General features: G+C 45.3%; 1 protein-coding gene across 1 annotated transcript in view; it reads right to left on the bottom strand.

Moving 5' to 3' along the window:
- The window catches only part of LOC126249119 (sodium channel protein Nach-like), a 187,658-nt gene extending 166,751 nt beyond the window's left edge, over positions 1-20,907 (bottom strand). The window contains exon 1 of the mRNA XM_049950770.1: positions 20,795-20,907. Within this exon, the coding sequence (XP_049806727.1) occupies positions 20,795-20,907 (113 nt within the window). The remainder of the gene's footprint in view (positions 1-20,794) is intronic.
- Positions 20,908-23,223: the final 2,316 nt, after the last annotated feature.

Below are 23,223 nucleotides of genomic sequence, written 5' to 3'. Positions count from 1 at the left end.
TTTCAAAATATTATTGAATAATACTGTATTTTATTGATGCAGTCTTAATGTTGAATAATCAGACTACGGCATGATAAGAGTACCTTTTTTAACGCAACACGCTTCAAAAGCTCTGCATTGTGAATGCATACTTACTGTGATATGTATTTAATTTATTCTATGGCCACATCACTTCCATAAGGTTGAGCGTACTGGTTAGCGTGACGAAAAGCACTGCTGTAGTCCCCGATTCGTTGACTACACATGTTGTATCATAACTAAAAGTTTCGAAGAACTTTCAGTTATATAACATTCATATTGTTCTGTAATTGCGATAAGCGAGTTTTGCGACTGTGAATTAAAACTGAAAAGTTTTACTGGGGTCTATGTTTCAAAACTTACAAATTTGGGAAAGAATTCTACATTTATAAAGTCTGCAAGTGTTTCGACAAAATCGGCGAGACGACCAGTGTAATTAACTGAAATTACATTTAGCATACCACACAATTTTGATTACGCTATGTCATTTTATATACTTATTTCATGTAATGTTATAGAATTTAATAAGTGCGAAGCACTGAAAGTGGCTTATGTAGATATTATAGAAAGTGTTACTATTTCATCCTATGCCGTTCTTCATTCTCTCTCCGTTCGCCTAGTATCAAGGAAAGTAGTAATAAATGACACAACGATAAAAATATAGGCGACAGGTAAGTACTTAGGTTCAGTTAATGCTATTTAAATAGGTATGTTAGTGCTTACTTTTTAAATGTTATTTGTAAATTTCAGATCCGCACTCTAATCACACGATTATTTACCTTTTCTTTCAGAAACAAAATGTCGGAGTTACTCGTGAAGAAAAAACACATAGTGGTTCGGAAAAACATGAAAAGCGGCAAGAGCAACACGAAAATCATGATGAACAATTAAGGAACATAAAAAACATTTTTCAAATCGGATTTAGTCGCCAATTAACGAAAATTCAAGCTTATGCGTACTAAGTACATCTACCAGCCGCACGATCGTGGTGGACCCAATAGAGATTCCATGCTATTGTTCGGAACAGATAGTCAGGATCAACAATCAGCAACTTTAGAGTGTGCAGAAGAGAGTCAGACAAAGAGTGAGGTCCAATTACTGTATCAGGATATAATGCGCATGGGAGTAGAATATCAGAATGGCATTGGCTTATGACAAAATACTGCCGACGAAATACAAGATTTTTGATGTACTGGAGATCCTAACGAAATACTTTGAGTGTGAGTTTTCTGCTTCAGTCCGACAATACGATAGTGGCAATTTTTTCATTAATTTATGTTTCTTTCGGAAATATATACTTAGTGGTAGAATCAAAACAGAGTGGCTCATGTATTCTCCGCCTACTACAGAAGTATACTATTTTTCATGTGTTCCCGTTGGTGAAGCGTAAAGCCAATCACAATTTCAAGCGCTGTTTACCGATTGGAAAAATTTGTCGCACCAAATTCAGTTGCGTGAGAATAACGCAAGGCACCGAGTATGTGTACAGACACTTACTAGTAGACGATGTATTTACGGTGGAATCGACACCTCATTGGGAATCACATTCAGCAAAGAAAGAGAATATTGAATGAATGTTTCAGTAAGAGTGGTCTCAATGATTTTTATCGTCCCGTGGGTTATCATTTCGTGGTGACAAATATATTCTTGGTTCTCAACATAATAGCAACTATTTGGGAATTTTACAGTTAATTGCAGAGTACTACTCGTTCCTTAGTTCTAATTTAGCCAAATATCGTAATTTAGGCAATGGAAAACAATTATATTTGTCTCCTACGATTTGCAAGTAACGTATTTACAAAATTCATTGTTAATGAAGTAACGGAAGCCAAATATTTCTCAGTAAGTGTCAATTCGACATGAGACATATCTCACACTGGTCAGGTGACAAACGGAGAAGTTGGAGATCGTTTTCTTACGTGTATTCCAATAGAAAGTCACAAATGAGAAGAACTAGCCACCACAATTTTAAATTTTTTATACCAATTCAACACTGATGTAAACATTTGAGAGGCGAGACTTACGATAACACATCAAGCATTTCTGATTATTACAATGGTCTACGGGCGCATTTTAAGAAAATAAATCACTTCGCACACCGCTGACCACAAGTTTCTCCTAACAGCGAGAAAATTAGCAAATCTCACGAATCTCAGTGATAAAGCAAGCCCCACCGGCTCAGTGTACACAAACGAAGATGAAGATATTTTATTGAACATGATTCTACCAGATCCGATTTCAATAGCAAAATCTCGCATCTCAGTCAAGACCTGTGACGGCCCTGTCTTGTAAATACAAGGGGCCACTGCAAAGCAGTGAGCAACGGGTTCCAGTACTACACCATTCCACAACAGCTGATTGTTAAGCATGGTAGACTACGCTGCACTAAAGCCGTCATACGATGAAGTGCGTGACTACTTCCATCGTTTGGGCTACTGGTGGGGTGCAGCGTACCTCCACCAGAGAATCCACCAGAAACGGTCGCCTGTTTGCTTTGAGAGCCGAAGCCCTATGACAGCCTCACGTGCAGAAGAAAACCGTTCACGATAACCAAAACGTACTCTCCATCACCGAAATGCTTGAAATTTCGATACGGGAGTAGAGAATGCCAGAGGACCTCTAGGAAGAGACGCAGTCCTTCAGTTACGAAAATTTTTGGGCATGTGATGAAGCACAACACAAAGAGCACTCTGTGCGTGAAATGTTCCCGCAAGAGCACCAGGCCGCAATAATGGCAGGCTCAAATGCAGCAGAAGCGAGGAACAACTGTCTTGATGTGCAAACTGTGGCAACAACCTAGAAGCCAGCTGGTTAAGTTGTGCTCCAGCGAAGAAATCTGGAAGTGCCAAGTCGAGAAATAAGTAGAAGAATCGCTATCAGATAACAGTGAGAACTAGTGGTCACCATATGCCAGACCCACTGACGGCCAACGGTGACCAGCCCCACTCTGGCCAATGACAGCGTCTGGGGTGAGGGGCTTGCTGCAGCTGGATAGTGGCAATCACAGTCGGCGCACCAGAGCTGAATCGCCTTCGTCAACTCTGACAAGAGCAGATATGACCAAACGGATGCAGATATCGGACGAAGCCTCACCGCTACAAGCTACAGTGAAGGCGGTCATTAGAGAGCTAGTCACTGTCATAAGACATGCTTTGTTAACTGCAGTAATCAATATGACAGTCGCACTCAAAGCAGCTGGATAAGGTGGTTACAACAGCAGCTCCTACCAGCGTTTCTGAAGGTCTCCGCTGGTTGTACGGCCAATACTAGAAGTATCCCACAGATCTTTCAGGAAACATCTTTCCTCTCCACAAATAAACGAAGAGTGCCAAAGCATATTTAAATCTGCTGGCATGGTTATACTTCCTAAAGAAGAACATACACTCAGATTTTTAAAAAAAGTTGAAAGTGCAATGAATGACAGCTGTGGGCGCATGCAATACATTACTGTAGCGATGCGTCATAGCACACAATAGCTAATAGAGGGAAAATATGAAACTGCACAGATCACAGGAGCACGTACAGATTGGAACATGAATTTCAAAAAGGATAAAACAAACGTTGGGCATGACACGAAAAATGGGAGAAGTTTACAGCCAGACCTGCGGCTTGTTTGCGAGTTGTGTTGGAGGACATGCATGTGTTAACCATAGCAATAACGCACATGGTTAGGCACATTCATTCAAAGGGGTGGACCATAAATTTTCCTGTCCTTGAGGAAACTAATCATATTTAGCTCAGAATAAAAAAAATGTTTACAAATACAGAGGAACTGGAGACCCTACTTGACGTCGTCTTTAAGAGGAGCATTTTCACAAGCGATTGGAGATTAAACATGGCCGAATTTGCATGGATATACATTAGAATGGCCCCAAATCTATGTCCTCGCTAGTTTCCCGTTGCATTCGCATGCAGTCAACTCGTACGCCATCGACAGTGGGACACAGACAAATAATTAAAGTAGGCCAGATAAACGTGAAGCGCAGTGTCATGGTAATGCAAGAAAGGTGATAGTGCAGGTGGAGCTACACACATTACGTATGCAGGAACCATATTCCAGAAACGGGTCGATATCACACTTTTCAGTTACCGCACAAGTCATAACACCTGGTCATCATCCAATGGATGCCATTGTCTTGGCAGCTAAGTACAGAAGAGTGACAGATACATCAACTGTGTGACGATCAGACAATGATTACAGAAATAATGGCAGCCTCGGGAAAAAATTACGTAACTAATACATATTTTAGATGCAGTAAGGAGATACATACATTCAACTTAAAAGGAGAAACAATACTGCATCGGCACGACAGACACGTTTTCGTAATGGGCGTCAATGCTTAATCAACACTGCGGCATAGGAAAGTAAGTGATAAAAGAGTGCAACGTACGGGGGGTTTTATTGTAAAATTATCGAGATATGGAAAAATATCTACTGGTAGTCTTAGTCGACCTTGAGATGCTGTCTGACATAAGTTGGCTCTGTTTAAACGCGCGGATATGCCCCAGTATTGTTTGCATCCAAATTATCATTATAACCTAATTATTAAACAAAACTATGGTGATTGCAAGCTACGAAATCAACAATGCGGTAGTTAGCATATGATACCAAATTAACATTTATTCAGAAACAGGATGAGCAATATCTTTAACCTAACATGACAATCCAATACACTCGCTAACTTAACTAGCCTATCATTGGCACAATGTATCCTCTTTTCCTAACTACTTAAGTCAACACTGGACCCGCAAGTCACTCTGGTGAAGTTCTGCCTGAACGGACGCAGAGCTAGTGGAACACGAACTCATTTAGGAATACAGTGCCCTACTTTGGCTGATGACTGCTAATATCACCGTAATTCTCCGTGCTGATTACGACGGTCTGCCCAGCCAACGTCGTGATGCCGTCTTTCCCGTGAGCGAGCTTGGCTTTAATCTCAAACGTGGACGTGATTTGCATCCGTAAACTCCTGTATGCAAGTGTTCTGTTGCGGAGTCCGTCACGAGTCAATACTCAAACTACTTGCACATACGCCAAAAGTAGTTGGTCGACTCAAGTGCGCGGCAGCAAAGGTACACTTCAGATTGCACATGAACACCATAAGTTAGCACAAATTTGTTTCTCTCCTCAGAGGAACAGATAACGCTACGTGTTTGGAGTCGTATGCTCTACACTATTCAGACTTGGAGAGTAACCACTGAACTCAATGCTGGTAATTTCTCCAACCTACTTCTCTCCACGCTCTCCAAGCAGGCCGGGATGGTTCCTCTGAAAGGGCACGGCCGACTTCCTTCCCCATCCTTCCCTAATCCGATGAGACCGATGACCACGCTGTCTGGTCTCCTTCCCCAACCAACAAACAAACAATCTCCAAGCAGGGCAGTCAGACACCGCGACTGCTCTAGGCCACTGCCGACCCCAGAGTCCTCATTCAGATCTTTTGCAAACCTGACCGGTCTTCGCCGCATGGATCCGTGCGCGTTGGTAGCCAATCACGACACAGACTTCCATGTATTCGTGCGCGTTTGTACCCAACCACGACACAGAATTCTCCCGCGGTTACTGTTGCCGCCAAACTTTTAACACGTATCTCTACGCACTCTGCGCTAATCCCGCCACAGTCTTCCGCAAATTTTCCACTGTGGCACGAAATCGTCTTTCTCTCTTTCGCATATAGCTCCTTCTCACTTCTTGTTGTGATGGCCCAGCCTCTCCCAACGTCTTTGGTGGTCTGAAGTGCCAGCCGACAAAGGGGTCCGGCCGCGGCCATCCCGTTAGTTTGACAAACACACACAACTTCCTTTTCTGTGTCCATTCTCTCCTACCGGTGGACCAATTATCTCGTTTTGTTAAATGGCTGTCTCTGTGTATTCGGTGTATTAGTACTGATTTAGCAACATGTAAAGTGCAAAATGTGCTACCTTGCATAACATTCCCCTTAGCGAACAAATTTCGACTTTTATCTGTCAAATACTGGTGGTGTTGACTGAACCACATTGAAATTACTCTATCCTGCCTTGCATTGTGCCAATGTGCCACATTCATTCAGATTTGTATGGGGACTACCCATCAATATTTTACATTTAAATTAAAACTGTGGTCATCAATTACGTGACTACTGGTCATCTCTTTCTAGAACTACTCATCATGAGTACATAACTAATCAGATGACCCAGTGAGCAATAAAAAAGCATAATTAATGCAATACATAACAGATAAATATTAACCGTGTTGCTGTCTGCCTGTACCTCATGGTAGCCCCTCCCCCTCTACTTATTTGAGGCCTCAGACGTACCTCCTACATAGTTAACACACCCATTCACTTACTTATTAACTGTGGCCGCCCATTCTATACAAGATTATGAAATGCAACGATGAAGCATGACCGATGTCTAATCTTACAATTTCGTTACTGTTGCTTTCCCTGATTAACATGAAATGGAACTAATGAGAATACGAGAGAAGTGGCAGTCTGATGACTTATCAAATTCTTGTGACCTGCACATTTACTGTTAATGTCCAAGACATGAAACTTTAAAGTCATACTGGCAGTATCACTTCTGCTGACTTACAAACCATGATTCTATGGTGATCTGCGTATTTTTAGCGGTATTTGATCGACAAACAAGCACATCACAAGCAGGTAACAACTTCACATGTGGTTTTATTACTTGATGTGCGTTTAAATTTAATGGATTATTGAAAATGTTATGTGACTTGCAGCAGTATCACCAGCAAACATCCTATCTGAGCACATTCGCGCTACAAGTATTGTCATTTAGTATATGGACTTCAACTGTTCAACATTTAATTCTAACATCGCAGCATAAAAATAAAGTGGTTAACATGCACTGAACGGCATAAAAGACAAAAATGTACAAAGATATTTGTATACATGAAATAGTTTGCATAAACAAAAGTAGGTGGACATAGAATGACAGATATCATTATTGTTTTGTTTAATATCATATGAAAGTGGTAACATGTAAGACATTTTGTGGAAATATACCGTGTAAACAAAAGTAGACGGACATACTTAAAATGGTTTGCATAAACAAAAGAAGATGGACATAGAATTATAGATACCATTTTTACAATGGCAACTCGTGCTCACACTCTATAAAAAAAGTTATCCCTTAGAATCATCTAATTAATAATGACAACATGTGCCCTATTTTACAAGATAGTGGCAACTCGTGTCCAAAACAAACATATCTTTGAAGACCTATAGACTTTCTACGCAAAATACCCTAGATTTGAAGATTAATAATGGCAATGTGTGCCCAAATTGTTCATTGGGGTAGTGGCAATTAGTGCCCAAACAAAAGCAATATAATCTTACTGATAAATATGCACAACAAGGTGAGGATCCTCCATTATCTCATTGACACATGTGTTAATGGGTTAGTGTTCTTTTCCAATAAAGTCATGCACTCAAACTACTGGTTAGTCATGTTTGAAAAATAAAAGGAATTCCTGTATGACTCTCTTGCTTTCTGATGTGCTGCTACTCCGCTGTTCAGAATAGCTGTCTCATCTCTTTACTCTATTTACCCAGAATGCGAGGACGTATCTTGCCTGATAAATGAAGAGATATTAATTGGCGAATTTGGTGCTGCATTACATATGTACAGGTATGTCCCTGAAACATCTGAAACATCTAATTAGTGAAAATTACGCTTTCGCGCAATGCGGTAAGCCCCCTTACACACATTCCTACAATATCCTGGTTGTCTTGACCGGGTCTTGGCATTGAGACGAACCGGAACCTCGCTCTAGCTTCTACACAGAGCCCACCTACTTTCATTAAGCTACCTTGTACCGGGTCTTGCAAGTACAGGTACCTTTTAATAATACATAAAATTAAAAACTACGCAAATCGCTGACTTGCCCCCAAGGCACACCAAACATCTATCAATAGCCCGTATACTTCGTACTGAAGCGAAACTGTATTTTTCGGGGCTTACCATCCATCCTCATTGTACCATACCAAAAATAGAGATCTACTCAAGACTGCAAAAGAGAAATACTCATACGCAACCCAGCGTCCCCACACAAAACAAAAATATGAATTTACACTTTAGAACAAACACAAAACCCCAAAATTCTGACTTGAATAGCTGACCAACATTACACCATTTCCCTTAAAAGAAATTTCATTCCACATTTACATTACTACAAAACGAAAATGACATTTTTAAAGAGAGAATAACTTACTGCTGAAACAAAAAATAACTTCAGTGTTTACATTATAACAGTTACTGAAAAGGAAATTACACTTTATTTACTACTACATTTATCTGACTGCAAAAAGAGAAATTAATTACTAACGTTACATTCGTGCTGAAAGAAAACATAACTTCATTTCTTCTTGCTGAAATAAAAATTGACTCCATCTCTTACGTTTCACTACAAAAAGAGTAAATAACATTTTCAAAGAGAAAATACACTCCTGCTGAGAGAAAAAATTACTTTACATTCATTGAAAACAGAGGAAATTACTGACTTCTTTACTAGTACACATATTATTAATCGAGTCTACATATATCTTTACGTGGGTCATATGATGCACCCCAAGGGATTTGCCAGACTTCAGGCTTTCCATTTCAACCGAATTCGCATGGGCGATCCTCCGTACACGTACGTGTCCGTAGTATGCCGCAAATAATTTTTGACAAAGTCGTTTCTGTCGGTTAGACAGACGGTGGGATGTCTCTAGGACTTTCTGCTGTCCTACCCGAAATTCCCTGACCGTTGCCTTTTTATCAGCTCTTTCCTTTCGCCTTTGAACTGCTATCTTTATGTTCTGGAGCGCCTGTCGTACAATTTCCTTGTGCCTAAGTCTGGGTCTTGGTGGGAAGTCTACCATGTCCCGTATTAATTCTGGTGGGTGCTTATTGTTTTGCACTGTGACCGGAGGATAACCTGTCTTGCAAACCTGGACGTTAACTCCATAACCACCATTATGTAGGTATACCCTCGTGCCGTTCTAGGCAGGGGTCCCATGAGATCTGTCGCCGCTGTTTCCCGTAATTTGAAGGTGCCTGCGTGGGTACTGTGAGAGTCTTTGCCCTCTGACAATGTTAGCACACGCCCAGTACTTTACGAATTCTCCTCTCCATGTTTCGGAAATAGCACAAGTTCTTTAACTTTAGGTAGCACATTCTTGGGCCACAGTGAGCGCTACTGAGGTGCGTGTACCAGATTACTTTGTTAATAATGTCCTCTGGCACACACACTACCCAGACTGTGGTGTGCACGCTACGCCTGTAGAAAAGTACTCCCTTCCTCAGCAGGTAACGATGCCTGATCTGCGGCTGTGTCTTATCTCTATATCTTTCTGTAACCTTGAGGAGGTGTGGATCTTTATCCTGATCTGTCTGTATGTTACTCATCGACGCCATTAAACAATTCTCGAATGCCACCTTTTTCATGTAATAAATCGAGAAGGCTTCGTCCTCAGCAAATCTACCCTTTCGAGTTGTGCCTCCCATGGGAGAACGAGACAGTGCGTCCGCAATGATGTTAGTGGGACCTGGGATGTAGATCGGTGTAAACTCATACTCCTGGAGTATGGAAATCCACCGGCCCAGTCTCCCTGTCGTTAACTTCGCCGTCATTAAAAATTCCAGTGCCTTATGGTCCGTGTACACTCGCGTTTTTCTTCCAAATAGGAAGTACCTATATTTCTGGAATGCCCATACCACGGCCAGAGCTTCTAGCTCAATCTCGGGATAATTTCGTTCGCACTTCGAGAGCAATCTGCTTCCGAAGGCGATGGTTTTGTGTGTCATCCTCTCATTCTCCACGTATTCTTGGAAGATGACAGCACCGAGACCTGTTTGTGAGCTGTCTGTGGGCAGCAGAAATCTTCTGACAAGTTCAGTTGTGACAAGATCGGGGCCGCAACCAAAGCTACCTTTAAACTATTACACTCTCGGTCCACGATCTCGTCCTACACAAATGGCGTTTTCTTGCCGGTCGTGGCACACAGTTTTGGGGTGGCTAATTGTTATGAACTTTTTAAAAATATTAACCACACCCAAAAATCCAAGGAGGTCTTTTCTTGTCTGGGGTATCCCGAATTCGGCTATCGCCGCTAACTTTTCTGGGTCTGGGGACATACCATCACCTGAAATTATATGGCCCAAAAAAAATACCTGATGGCTCCCTGTACACGACTTCTAATATTAACTGTTGTGGCGTAACAAGCTAGTCACGCCACACTGAGGAGGAAGCCGAAAGGCACGCGTACACACACGCCGACTGGCGTCAAGTCTGGAACAGGATACGTATTGAATACTATAAAGAAAATACGTAGCTTTGGAATATACTTAACTTTTAATGCTTCCTTTGGTACATCTCTCTTGACTATACAAATGAGACTCGTAAGATACATGCACTGATACAATTGGCGCCTTGCTAAGTTGTAGCCATTACTTAGCTGAAGGCTATTCTGTCTCTCGGCAAATGAGAGCAAAGGCTTCGTCAGTATAGTCGCTAGCAACGTCGTCGTACAACTGGGGCGAGTTCTCGTACGTCTCTCGAGACCTGCCGTGTGGTGGCGCTCGGTCTGCGATCACACAGTGGCGACACGCGGGTCCGACATGTACTAATGGACCGCGGCCGATTTAAGCTACCACCTAGCAAGTGTGGTGTCTGGCAGTGACACCACATTCCTCCCCCGCAAATCGGCGAACGGCCGTGTTATAAGGCTTCCGCCCGCCGTGGGGAGGACCCCATGTTGACGTATGCGATGAGGTGGGGAGCCTAACAACAGGCGAGGCTGTGCCACCCGCACCCGGCCATTCGGTCCGAGGGGAGCTAGGAAACGCCTGAAAACCTAGTCCAGGGTGCACGTCAACATGCGGTGTATGCGGCCGTAGAGAGACAGGAGGGGCCGAAGGGTCGACATCCATGTGGTCGGGGCACCCGACGGGCGAAGACGACATCTGGTCCGGAGCGGGCAAGAGGTCCATGGTGGAGGACAGCCGGTCACGGGAAGCGAGCGGCGGCGCGTGACCCAGGGAGGCGCCAGGCGGATGCAGCGACGCGTCCACTGCAGGCGGCGCCGGCGGCGGCGCGTCGCCATGAGGCAAAATGGAAGGCAGCGTCGGTAACACCTGGGGATGAGGCGAGCCAGTAGATGGGTCCCCAGGGCGCTGACCGGACGGCACCGTCGCTGAAAGCAGACGGGGAGCGGCAGAACCCAGGCGACGACAGAGGCGCAGCCGATTGAGATGCCGACGCACCTCACCAGAGGCCCCCAAAACCAAATACATCGCGCGGCCGAGGCAGCGAAGAATGCGCCCTGCGAGCCAACGCCGTGAACCGCGATAGTTGCGATAGAAAACAACGTCGCCAGGAGCAAAAGCAGTAGTCTGCCGCTGCACTGGAACCTGATGCGGCGGATGCAGCAAAGACATCAAGGTTCGATGAGGACGACCATGGAGCAACTCAGGCGGCGAGCGACCATCGCGGGGCTGAGAGCGATACGAAGACAAAAAGAGCAACAATGCGTCCTCCCTAGAATGCGACTCTTTCAACTTCAACATCTGTGACTTGAAAGTCCGGACCAACCGTTCAGCGGCACCGTTTGACTGAGGCGAAAACGTCGCGGATGTCAGATGTTGAATACCATTGGCCTTGCAGAATGACTGAAATTCTGCGGACATGAATTGTGGGCCATTGTCGGAAACAATAGTCTGGGGAAGACCTTCAATGCAAAAAATAGCGGACAACGCGTGGATGGTGGCAGATGACGTCGTGGAAGACATCCGGACAACAAAAGGAAAATTACTGAAGGAATCCACCACAACCAACCATCGAGCATTCCAGAATGGACCAGTAAAATCGATGTGCAAGCGTTGCCAAGGGGAAGTGGCTGTCGGCCATGCAAAGAATTTCCGCGGCGGGGCGGAATGTTGTTCGGCACACGCCACGCAAGAAGAGCACATATTCGTAATCGCAGCATCGATTCCGAACCAAGTACAGTGCTGACGAGCAAGTTGTTTCGTACGCACTATACCCCAATGTCCTTGGTGAAGAAGCCGTAAGACAGAGGACTGTAACGAACGTGGGACCACGACTCTGGATTGATCATTATCCGAACGCAACAACAAAACACCACGTCGTACAAAAAGTCTCTCCTTGTGAGCAAAAAATCGGCGAACCAGCGGATCCTCGATCCGTGACTTTGACAAGGGCCATTGCGTAGCAACAAAACGCAAAACATTAGCAAGGACAGGGTCAGCAGCTGTGGCTGTAGCGACACGACGAAAATCAATCGGAAACGATTCGACCACGTCATCGGTTTCCGAATCAATGAACATGCAAGCAAGTTCGGAAGAATCGAATGCTCTATCCTCAGCAACAGGCAAACGGGACAACGCATCAGCGTTTCCGTGCTTAGCAGTGGACCGATACAAGATATCGTAGCGGTACTGCGAGAGGAAAAGAGACCAGCGAATGAATTTCTGCGCTGTACGTGGAGGTACAGGCTTGTTCGGATGAAAAAGCGATGTCAAAGGTTTGTGGTCTGTGATGATGGTAAAGTGACGACCATACAAGAAATCATGGAACTTAGTAACACCAAACACGAGAGCTAAAGCTTCTTTCTCTATCTGGGAATAATTGCGTTGCGCAGACGAGAGTAATTTTGAAGCAAAGGCAATAGGACGATCATGCGATCCATCTTTGTGCGCAAGCACAGCACCGATCCCGAAATCTGATGCATCTACCATCAACAAAAGGGGTTTCTGGGGATCGAATGGCGTAAGGCAAGTATTTGAAAGCAACGCCGATTTCAACTGGCGAAAGGCGCGTTCGCATTCCGTCGTCCAGACGAACGGAACACCTTTACGGCGTAAGCGATGAAGCGGAGCTGAAATGGAAGAAGCGCGCGGCACAAACCTGGCATAGTAGTTAATTTTTCCCAACACACTCTGGAGCTGTTTCAAGTTCTGTGGCGAAGGTAACTCCTGTATGGCACGGAGGTGCTCTGGACTCGGATGTATGCCTTGTGCATTTATGACATGGCCCAGATATGGTAAGTCACGAGCAAAAAACACACATTTGTCCTTCCTCAAGCGAAGACCATTTTGTCGCAAGACCTGAAATAACGTTCGTAGGTTGGCTAAATGTTCAGCTTCCGTCTTTCCGGAGATCACAATATCGTCCAGATAGGTCGCAGCAGTAGGGACCGACGCACAAACAGTTTGTAAATATTGCTGAAACAATGCAGGGGCGGATGCACACCCGAATGGCAGTCTTTTGAATTGGTACAATCCAAGATGCGTGTTAACCACCAAGACGCGCTGGGATTCTGCGTCCACTGGTATTTGCAAAAGTATTTACCCGGGCACAGTTTATGAAAAAGATCTTCCGGGCGGGGCAAAGGAAAAGTTGCAGTCACAAGTTGTGGATTCACAGTTGCCTTGAAGTCCACGCAAAGTCTCAATTTTCCGGAAGGTTTTGGCAAAATTACTAAGGGTGAGGCCCAGAGAGAAGCCTGCAGACGTTCAATTACACCCTGAGATTCTAAATCGTTTAATGCTCTTGCGACCTCATCACGCAATGCGTGGGGAACATTGCGCGCTCTGAAAAATTTCGGTTGCGCGTCCACTTTGAGTTCCAAATGTGCTTCATAGTTCTTAGCGCAACCAAGGCCCGGTGCAAAAATGTCTGCAAATTCTTCACAAAGACGAGAAACACTGGCGGAAGGCACAGTCTGGTTCACGGAGAGGACCTGATTTACGATTGACATGTTAAACAACTGAAATAAATCTAAACCAAACAAGTTCACTGCAGTAGAAGAACGAAGAACGTAAAATGACACAAGTTTTGTTTGTCCCTTGTATGTGGCAAGAAGGCTGCACTGTCCTAACACAGGTATCTGCTGTCCTAAGTAACTATTGAGCTGAACATTTGCGGCACGCAACGGAGGTTTGCCCAGTTGTTTGTACGTGTCGTGATTGAGCAATGAAACTGCAGCTCCGGTATCGAGCTGGAATGGTATCACTTTGCCTCCAAAGTCTAAGTCTACAAAAAGTTTATTGTCCTGCTGACGACAAGAGCGACTTTCACGTGCAATTTGAACTGATACAGGTACAGAAGCACTGGCGCCTTTACTGGATTTCCGGCGACGTCGACGCACGCGTTGTGTGGGACGAACACAGTCACTGTTAGATAAAGTGGCACTGGACGGGGTGGAAGTAACGACATGAATGTCCATGGGCGAAGGTCCACGAGCCTGATCGTCCCTGGTTCGATTCCGTCGTGAAGCAAAGGGCCTGGAATCGTTGTGATTGTCTGATCGTAGCTTTTTCTGGCAAACACTTTGAACATGGCCTTTCTTATGACAGTAAAAGCAAATAGCTTGGCGTGACGGGCAATTTTCACGCGAATGTCTAGTCGCACACCGCGGGCATGATTTTAGAACTTCATTGGTATGCTTATGCGGCTGGACTCGTGTTTGCGAGCTAGGCTGCAGCTGCGCGGACGTGCGCGAGGGCCGGTTAACGTCCCGTGCTGCGCGCCCGGCGGGCCGGTCAATGCGACACACTGCTGGCGAAGTTTCAAATGATTCCTGAGCAAAGTCAAGTGTGTCTTGCCTGTCTAATATGTTGATCACTTGTTGAAGGGAGGGATTAACTAGTTTCAAAATCTGTTCCCGTATGCGAACATCAGAAATGTTCTGTGCGATTGCATAACGCACCATAGTATTTGAATACGGAAGTCCACATTCACATGCAAAATCACAATCCCTAGTAAGTCCTTGCAAAGTTGCAACCCACTCTCTATTAGTCTGACCGGCCGTACGTTTGGTACGAAAGAACGTATACCGTTTTGCAACGACATTGACTGTTTCCTTGAAATAGGCATCTAAAGCTGACAAATTTCTTTGTATGACAGAGTTGCTACGTCGCGCCGGGGAAACAATTTCACTATCACACGGTAGGTGGACACACCGACACAAGAAAGCAAAAACGGCTGCCGCTCATTACCTTGAATTCTGTAGGCGGCTAGATGGAATCCGAATTGTTGGGACCATTCAGTCCACGACTCGTGGGTTGCTTCAAAGCTACGAAACGGAGGTGCAACTGCATGTTGAGGCTGCGGTAGTGATGAAGCGGCGGCGGCCGCATCGTTTTGCAGCGCACGTTGACCCTGGACGAGCTGTCCCAGGGCATCCAATAACGCCTGCGTCTGCTGATTCTGCAAGCGATAAAATTCGGACAGTACATCTGGAGAATGTGGCGAAGCCATGACACAAATAATTCAGAGCAAGGTAAGTAGAAAGAACACGATCCTGTAATCCTCATCGTCAATCTGTTGTGGCGTAACAAGCTAGTGACGCCACACTGAGGAGGAAGCCGAAAGGCACGCGTACACACACGCCGACTGGCGTCAAGTCTGGAACAGGATACGTATTGAATACTATAAAGAAAATACGTAGCTTTGGAATATACTTAACTTTTAATGCTTCCTTTGGTACATCTCTCTTGACTATACAAATGAGACTCGTAAGATACATGCACTGATACAATTGGCGCCTTGCTAAGTTGTAGCCATTACTTAGCTGAAGGCTATTCTGTCTCTCGGCAAATGAGAGCAAAGGCTTCGTCAGTATAGTCGCTAGCAACGTCGTCGTACAACTGGGGCGAGTTCTCGTACGTCTCTCGAGACCTGCCGTGTGGTGGCGCTCGGTCTGCGATCACACAGTGGCGACACGCGGGTCCGACATGTACTAATGGACCGCGGCCGATTTAAGCTACCACCTAGCAAGTGTGGTGTCTGGCAGTGACACCACATTAACCGTCACCCCATGTGCTTTCATCTTGTCTAGCAGTGCACCAAGTACCTCGTTGTGCCTTCTCCAATTGCATTCCCCTATCAGAATATCGTCCACAAAGCAGGTTATCTGCTCCCGAAGATTATGGTCCAAAATCGTCCCAGACCGCGAATGAACGCTGCCGAGGACACATTTAGGCCGAATGGGTAGGCGTCTGAATTGGTTAATAACGACCAAACGCAATGAAGGCTGTGTACTTCCGACATTCCGGTGCCAGCTCGATTTGCCAGAAACTGCTCCGAAGTTCGATGGATGTAAATACTGACACGCCATGAAAACGCTGCAACAGCTCCTCCAATTGCTCTGTCCGGTCAGTCTCCTCTACAATAATGGTATGAATCTGGCGTGAGTCGAGGACAAGGCGAATACTCCCATCTCGCATATCCACGACACGCACCGGGTTATTATACGTTGATGTCGTGTATTCAATTATTGCGTTGTCTATCATCTTCTTCAGTTCTAGCTGTAACTTCTTTCGATAGGCCAAAGGAATAGCGTAGCACGGTACTCGAAATGGTTGGTGTTCTTTCACCTGAAAGCAGTACTGAAATCCTTTCAGGGACCCAGGTTTCGGTAGAAATACTTCGGCGTTGCGCCTGAGTATCTTCTCTAAGTCTGCCCTCTTGCTCTCCCCTACTTCCGTTAAGTTATTCAGTTTTATATTAATGGCCTCACGTACTTCATACATAAACGTATCTTCCTGGTCATTGCTACTCAGCCCTCGGTTGTAGCGTGAATGTTCGTCATTTGACTGATTCTCATTTTCTAATCTCAAGCAGTTGTACAGGATCTGCCCTTTGGCGACTTCCTCGTCGAACCGGATACGGATACCCCCACCTTTTCCTAATAGAACAATTCCGCGACCCACGTCCATAACTGCCTTTTGCTCCGTCAGAAAGTCCATTCCAAGGAGGACGCCGGTGGTCAAGTTAGGCACGACAAATGGATTTGCCACGAGAGGATTACCCTGGCACATAAACTCTATTCTTATTTGCCGCGTTATTTCCGTGCTTCTGCCCGAGATTGCCCCTCGAATTCTTGTTTTCTGAATTTTCAACGTTGGTGCATTTGTACATGCGCCACTATCCAGGATCGCATTGACTTTCACGTTCCCGATTATTATCTCTACTATTGGGTATAAATCATGCTTTTGTCTGTTTCCCGCTTCTTCCATGAGTGGGTCTCCTACATCATCGTAATCCAGCATTCTAATGTGGCCACTACCAAGTTGGTATACGGGAGGGGGGGGGGGGAGGGGTGGTGGTCACATCTGCTATCGGTCTTTGTCAAGTGTGTGTGCTATTTTGGTGTTGCGCTCGTCCTGGTTTTGTGGCTTTGGCGGGCGGATCTCAATAACCTGCACCGCTCTCTTGTGCTCGGTGCGGTGGGTAACTATTTTGAAAGAGGTTCCCGTGTTCACGGTTACCTTTCCAACTTCCGTTTTGTTCGTTTTGACTATTATAAGTACTGTTTCGGTGCTGGGTATGGTATCTCCGGTTACCTTTCCAATTCCCGTTTTGCCCATTTTGTCTGTTAAACAACTGCCCGTTAAACTGCTGTCTATTGTCGTTACCGCGCCAATTATTTGGGCCACGGCGCCTGTTATTTACAGGATTATTCTGTGGATGATCACTTTTCCACTGCTCGCCGCTATTCTCCTTCTCTTTTAGCCTCATCTTTGTCTGTTCTTCCGTTATTACAAATTCTACCTCTCGTAATATCGCTCGAAAACCCTCGAAGTCTTCTCCACATTTACCTGCAAGAACCTGTTGGTACGCTGGTGGCAGCTTCATAAAATATAAGCGAACTATCTCACTGTCACTGCAAGGCATGTCTAAATAATGATTTTTCTTCACCATTTGGTCAAAGAATTTTATCGCGCTCTTAAAACCTGACCCTTCCATGTCTCTTAGCATCATCAACTCTTGCTTGATTCTGTCCTGTGTTACTCTAGACCAGAACCGATTCAAGAAAGCACTACGAAATTCCTTATATGTTTTGCACGATTGTGCTGTCTTTCTCATGGTTTCTGCGACCATCCCTTCTAAGTGTGCGCATACGAAGTCCATCTTCTTTTGCTCCGGCCAATACGGCGCTATTGCTTCCGTGAAATGTTTCATGAAGCTTCGAGGATGGAGCGCATTGCCTTCCTCCTTGAAGTGATGGAATTTACGGATCGTGAGATACTGTTCGTGATTGAATATGTTTTCTGCTTCTTTCCTTTCGCGGCTAATCGTGTGTGGTGAGCTCGCACCTGTAACGTGGGAGTCACAACGTCGTAGTGGCATGCAGTTGGAAATTTGCTGCTTCACTGGTTCTCTATTCATTTCGACTGTCTGCCGGCTTCCCGTACAATGTACGGTGCTTTGTAATGTCGTTTCACTCCAACTCGGTACCGACATCGGTCGCGTACTACCTTCGCACTGCCTACCGTCTGTGTGCATATGTACGGGCTCTTGCGTACGTGCACCCGCCGACACCGGTATTGGTGTTTGTCTTAACCTTGTTTCTTCGCCTACCTCTGTATTTACCCGTGTTGACGGTGACCGCTCTGTCTGTTCGGCGATTCAACGACAGCTTTGTGTCGCGCCTGTCCTCACTTTGTTTTTGTGCTTCTGCCCGTGAACCGGTGGGCGCGTCTTTTCTTTCTTACAGAAGCCTCTCCTCTAAACTTTTCTCTATTTCTTTGTATTTAGCTTCCTGACTTTCGGCAGACAATTCCGAAGTATGTGTCTTCTCGTCCTCTAATTTCCGAATACGTGTGTTCAATTTGGTCAGTACTCTTTTGCATAATTTGGGAGTCGTGAGAGTCTCCGACAATTTGTTTTGCATTACGCGCTACTATTTTAGCTTCTTGCGCCCGTTTCTGCGCTTTAGCAACTTCCGCTTTCATTTCCGTACGGTAACTTTTCATTTGGTTTTCGATACCTTCCATCTTCGTTTTCAATTCGAGACATGTTTTGTCTCATTTGTTGTGAGTTTTAGTTATTTCAGCTTGTAATTCACTTCGTGTTTTGGCTAATTCACTGTGAGTTTTATCTGCTTTGTTCACTAGTTTGTTTAGGTAACTTAAAATGCACGCCATCCCACTATTTTGCTCTAGGGTCTCGTCATTTCTCGTCCCCTCTAAATTAACAGGTGAGAAACGATCCTCTCTTTGTTCCCATTTATCATTCTCTGATACCGTACGCCTATACATGTCCTTAGGACTGGTACATTGCGCTCGGCATATTTCTGGTCTACTGATACAACGTCTCTGTGACGGTGGACTCGCGGTCCCAAACTACTGCGCTAATGTATCCGGCTCAAGATGCTGCTGTGTTGATTCGTGGGTCCCCGACGGACAGCCCACGAACTCACCGTATTCGCTATTCTCTCCTATTTGAAGCAGTTCACTGTCAATTTCAACAACTATTCCTTCCCGCTCTCCCCTTTGTTCCGTCATGGTAACAGTAACTGAGTATACGGTTCTTACTCCCGTGCTCTTCTCTCTAACCTTGCTTCGCGTAATCATCTACGTCACAAATCAATTACCCAACGCAAAACATATACAGTCTACTTTAATCCTAATACACTACATGAAATAAATTAAACACAAAACCAACACAAAAGCAACAGCAACACAAACCACAACAAAATCACGAGTTATTACAACGCCGTTATGCACAATACCAGTGAGGGCGGAACTCACTTTTACAACACAAATCCTGAAAGAAAAGCAACTAGTTCTGTTCCACACATTTAGATATTTAATTACGCACTCTGAGATCTGTTTGTCGTTACACAACATATCAGAAGATTCCTATTTCTGCTCAATCCCTGATCAGGGTCGCCACGTGTAACGTACGGGGATTTTTTTGTATAATTATCGATATATTGAAAAATATCTATTGGTAGTCTTAGTCGACCATGAGTTGCTATCTGACTTCAGTTGGCTCTGTTTAAACGCGCGGTTATGCCCCCAGTATCATTTGCATCGAAATTACCATTACACTCTAATTATTATACGAAAATATAGTGATTGCTAGCTACGAAATCAATAATGCGGTTATTAGCATATGATACCAAATTATGATTTATTCAGAAAACAGGATGAACAATATTTCTAGCCTAACATGACAATCCAATACACTCGCTAACCTAACTAGCCTATCATTGGCACAATGTATCCTCTTTTCCTAACTACTTAACTCAACACTGAACCCGCAAGTGACTCTATTGAAGTTCTGCCTGAACGGACACAGACTCAGAGCGCCAGTTCAAATGGTGCAAATGGTTCTGAGCACTATGGGACTTAACATCTAAGGTCATCAGTCCCCTAGACTTAGAACTACTTAAACCTAACTAACCTAAGGACATCACACACATCCATGCCCGAGGCAGGATTCGAACCTGCGACCGTAGCAGCAGCGCGGTTCCAGACTGAAGCGCCTAGAACCGCTCGGCCACCGCGGCCGGCGAGAGCGCCAGTCAAAGAGCTAGTGGAACACGAACTAATTTAGAGTTACAGTGCCCTACTTCGGCTGATGATTGCTAATATCACCGTAATTCTCCGTGATGATTACGACAGTCGGCCCAGCCAACGTCGTGATGCCGTCTTTCCCGTGAGCGAGCTTGGCTTTAATCTCCAACGTGGACATGGTTTGCGTCCGTAAACTCCTGTACGCAAGTGTTCAATTGCGGAGTCCGTCACTGGTCAATACTCAAGCTACTTGCACATATGCCAAGAGTAGTTGGTCGACTCAAGTGCGCGGCAGCAAAAGGTACACTTCAGATTGTATATGAACACCACAAGTTAGCACAAATCTCGTTTCTCTTCTCAGAGGAACAGATAATGATACGTGTATGGAATCGTATGCTCTACACTATTCAGACTTGGAGAGTAACCACTGAACTCAATGCTGGTAATTTCTGCAACCCACTTCTCTCCACGCTCTCCAAGCAGGGCAGCCAGACACCGCGACTGCTCTAGTCCACTGCCGACCCCCAAGTCCTCCTTCAGAGTTTTTGCAAACCTGGCCGTTCTTCGCCGCATGGATCCGTGCGCGTTGGTAGCCAATCACGACACAGACTTCCATGTATTCGTGCGCGTTTGTACCCAACCACGACACAGAATTCTCCCACGGTTACTGTTGCCGCCAAACTTTTAATATGTATCTCTACGCACTCTGCGCCAATCCGGCCACAGTCTTCCGCAAATTTTCCACTGTGGCACGAAATCATCTTTCTCTCTTTCGCATATAGCTCCTTCTCACTTCTTGTTGTGATGGCCCAGCCTCTCCCAACGTCTTTGGTGGTCTGAAGTGCCAGCCGACAAAGGGGTCCGGCCGAGGCGATCCTGTTAGTTTGACATGACACACACAACTTCCTTTTCTGTGTCCATTCTCTCCTACCGGTGGGCCAATTATCAATTACTATTCGGTGTATTAGTACTGATTTAGCATCATGTAAGGTGCAAAATCTGCTACCTTACAAACTTCTAGAGATGTTGTCCAAACAGAACCTTTCTTTCCTTAATGACACAGGGGAACCCAGCATGGACCACTTAATGACTTAGATGATAGCCACACAGAAGGCGCAAATGAGATAACAACTGTTGCAGCATATAAGACAATAACGGGAAGACCGACGTCAAGTAACAGTGACTTTGATTATTGCAATTCATAACGCTGTAGTGACACTGATTTTACTTCGTTTAGCCTTTATGTATCTGAGACGATGACCATTTAGAGACCTTATCCAGGGACGATTCAAGTTCGCGTGGATCTGACACCTGGAGGGAGAGATGGAGAATGCATTGTTAATGGTTCAAATGGCTCTGAGCACTATGGGACTTAACTTCTGAGGTCATCAGTACCCTAGAACTTAGAACTACTTAAACCTATCTAACCTAAGGACATCACACACACACCCATGCCCGAGGCAGGATTCGAACCTGCGACCGTAGCGGTCGCGCGGTTCCAGATTGTATCGCCTGGCCGATCCGTGTGGCCGAGCGGTTCTAGGCGCTTCAGTCTGGAACCGCGCGACCGCTACGGTCGCAGGTTCGAATCCTGCCTCGGGCATGGATGTCTGTGATGTCCTTAGGTTAAAGTACTTCTAAGTTCTAGGGGACTGATGACCTCAGATGTTAAGTCCCATAGCGCTCAGAGCCATTTTTGTAGCGCCTAGAACCGCTCGGTCACCCCGGCCGGCAATGCATTGTTAGTTCCAACATTAATATGGTAATTGTATAGTAAGCATGAATAACCGGTAATTGAATTTGTTCCGGGATTAAGGGGTAAGTAATGTTAGTAGGAAATCGGGTCGATGTAAGAGATGGAAGGCAAGGTCTTATCCGTGGATGAGGGCAGTGTAACGTCACTATTCAGTTTTTAGCTAAAAATGAGAAACAGTGAGAAGCCGCTAGGAAGCACTGCATTATCAGCCGTGGTCTGGTAGTCACATGTGTAGCTACATGTGGCTCAAAATAACAAACACTTAAGGGAATTTGCAGACGAGGCTGTCTGCACTCCGCAGTAGTAACGACTAGCAGGCGGGTCGATGCCATCACACCACGACAAGTCTCTTGTTATCGGAAATGTGACGAGGGACGAGGTATTAGCGAAACAAATATGTCTCAGAGAGATATAAATATGTCTGAAGTTTGAGGCAGAAAGCATTTTCTTGTTGCCAGGATTCTGCAGCACCATTACGAAGCCAAGAGTCACACTGGGCAGTGAGATGTCTGGGCATCGCTATCAGCAGCCATTGGTTAGAGACTTGGCTGCGCCTTCTGCTGCCAGCACTAATTTCCCCAGAGGACTCGGTGCCACAACTACGTTAAACTGCTGTCCATTCCTGTTGTCATCGGCACTGAGTTCGTAGTGGGACTTAGTGCCACAGTACCAGCTACCGTCCAACGCCTGCCTGAGGACAAAAAGTTAAAGACCGTGCGCAGCCGTCTCCATGCACCATTATGGAAAACATGTGCAGAACAAAGGGCCTATGAGAGATGTGTGCGAATTCCTACGGGACCAAACTGCTGAGGTCATCGGTCCCTAGACTTACACACTACTTGGACTACCTTAAAATAACTTACGCTAAGAACAACACACACACATGCCCGAGGGCGGACTCAAGCCACCGGCGGGAGGGGCCGCGCAATCCGTGACATGGCACCTCTAACCACGCGGCCGCTCCACGGGGCCCCGTGAGAGCTCCACGCCGTTGAAGAAAGTATCACAGGGCGCCTATGCAGCATCCAGGGCAGAATCCGCTGTCCATATGTCAGCGCTGGCCAGGGACAAAAGAGTGAGGCGTGTTTCTCTCATAGAGCCACGATGCACCATGTATTAGAAATATATAAAGG

The sequence above is a fragment of the Schistocerca nitens genome, chromosome 3 (genome assembly GCF_023898315.1).
Source record: "Schistocerca nitens isolate TAMUIC-IGC-003100 chromosome 3, iqSchNite1.1, whole genome shotgun sequence".
Taxonomy (NCBI): domain Eukaryota; kingdom Metazoa; phylum Arthropoda; class Insecta; order Orthoptera; family Acrididae; genus Schistocerca; species Schistocerca nitens.
This window is presented reverse-complemented; position numbering and strand designations above follow the sequence as displayed.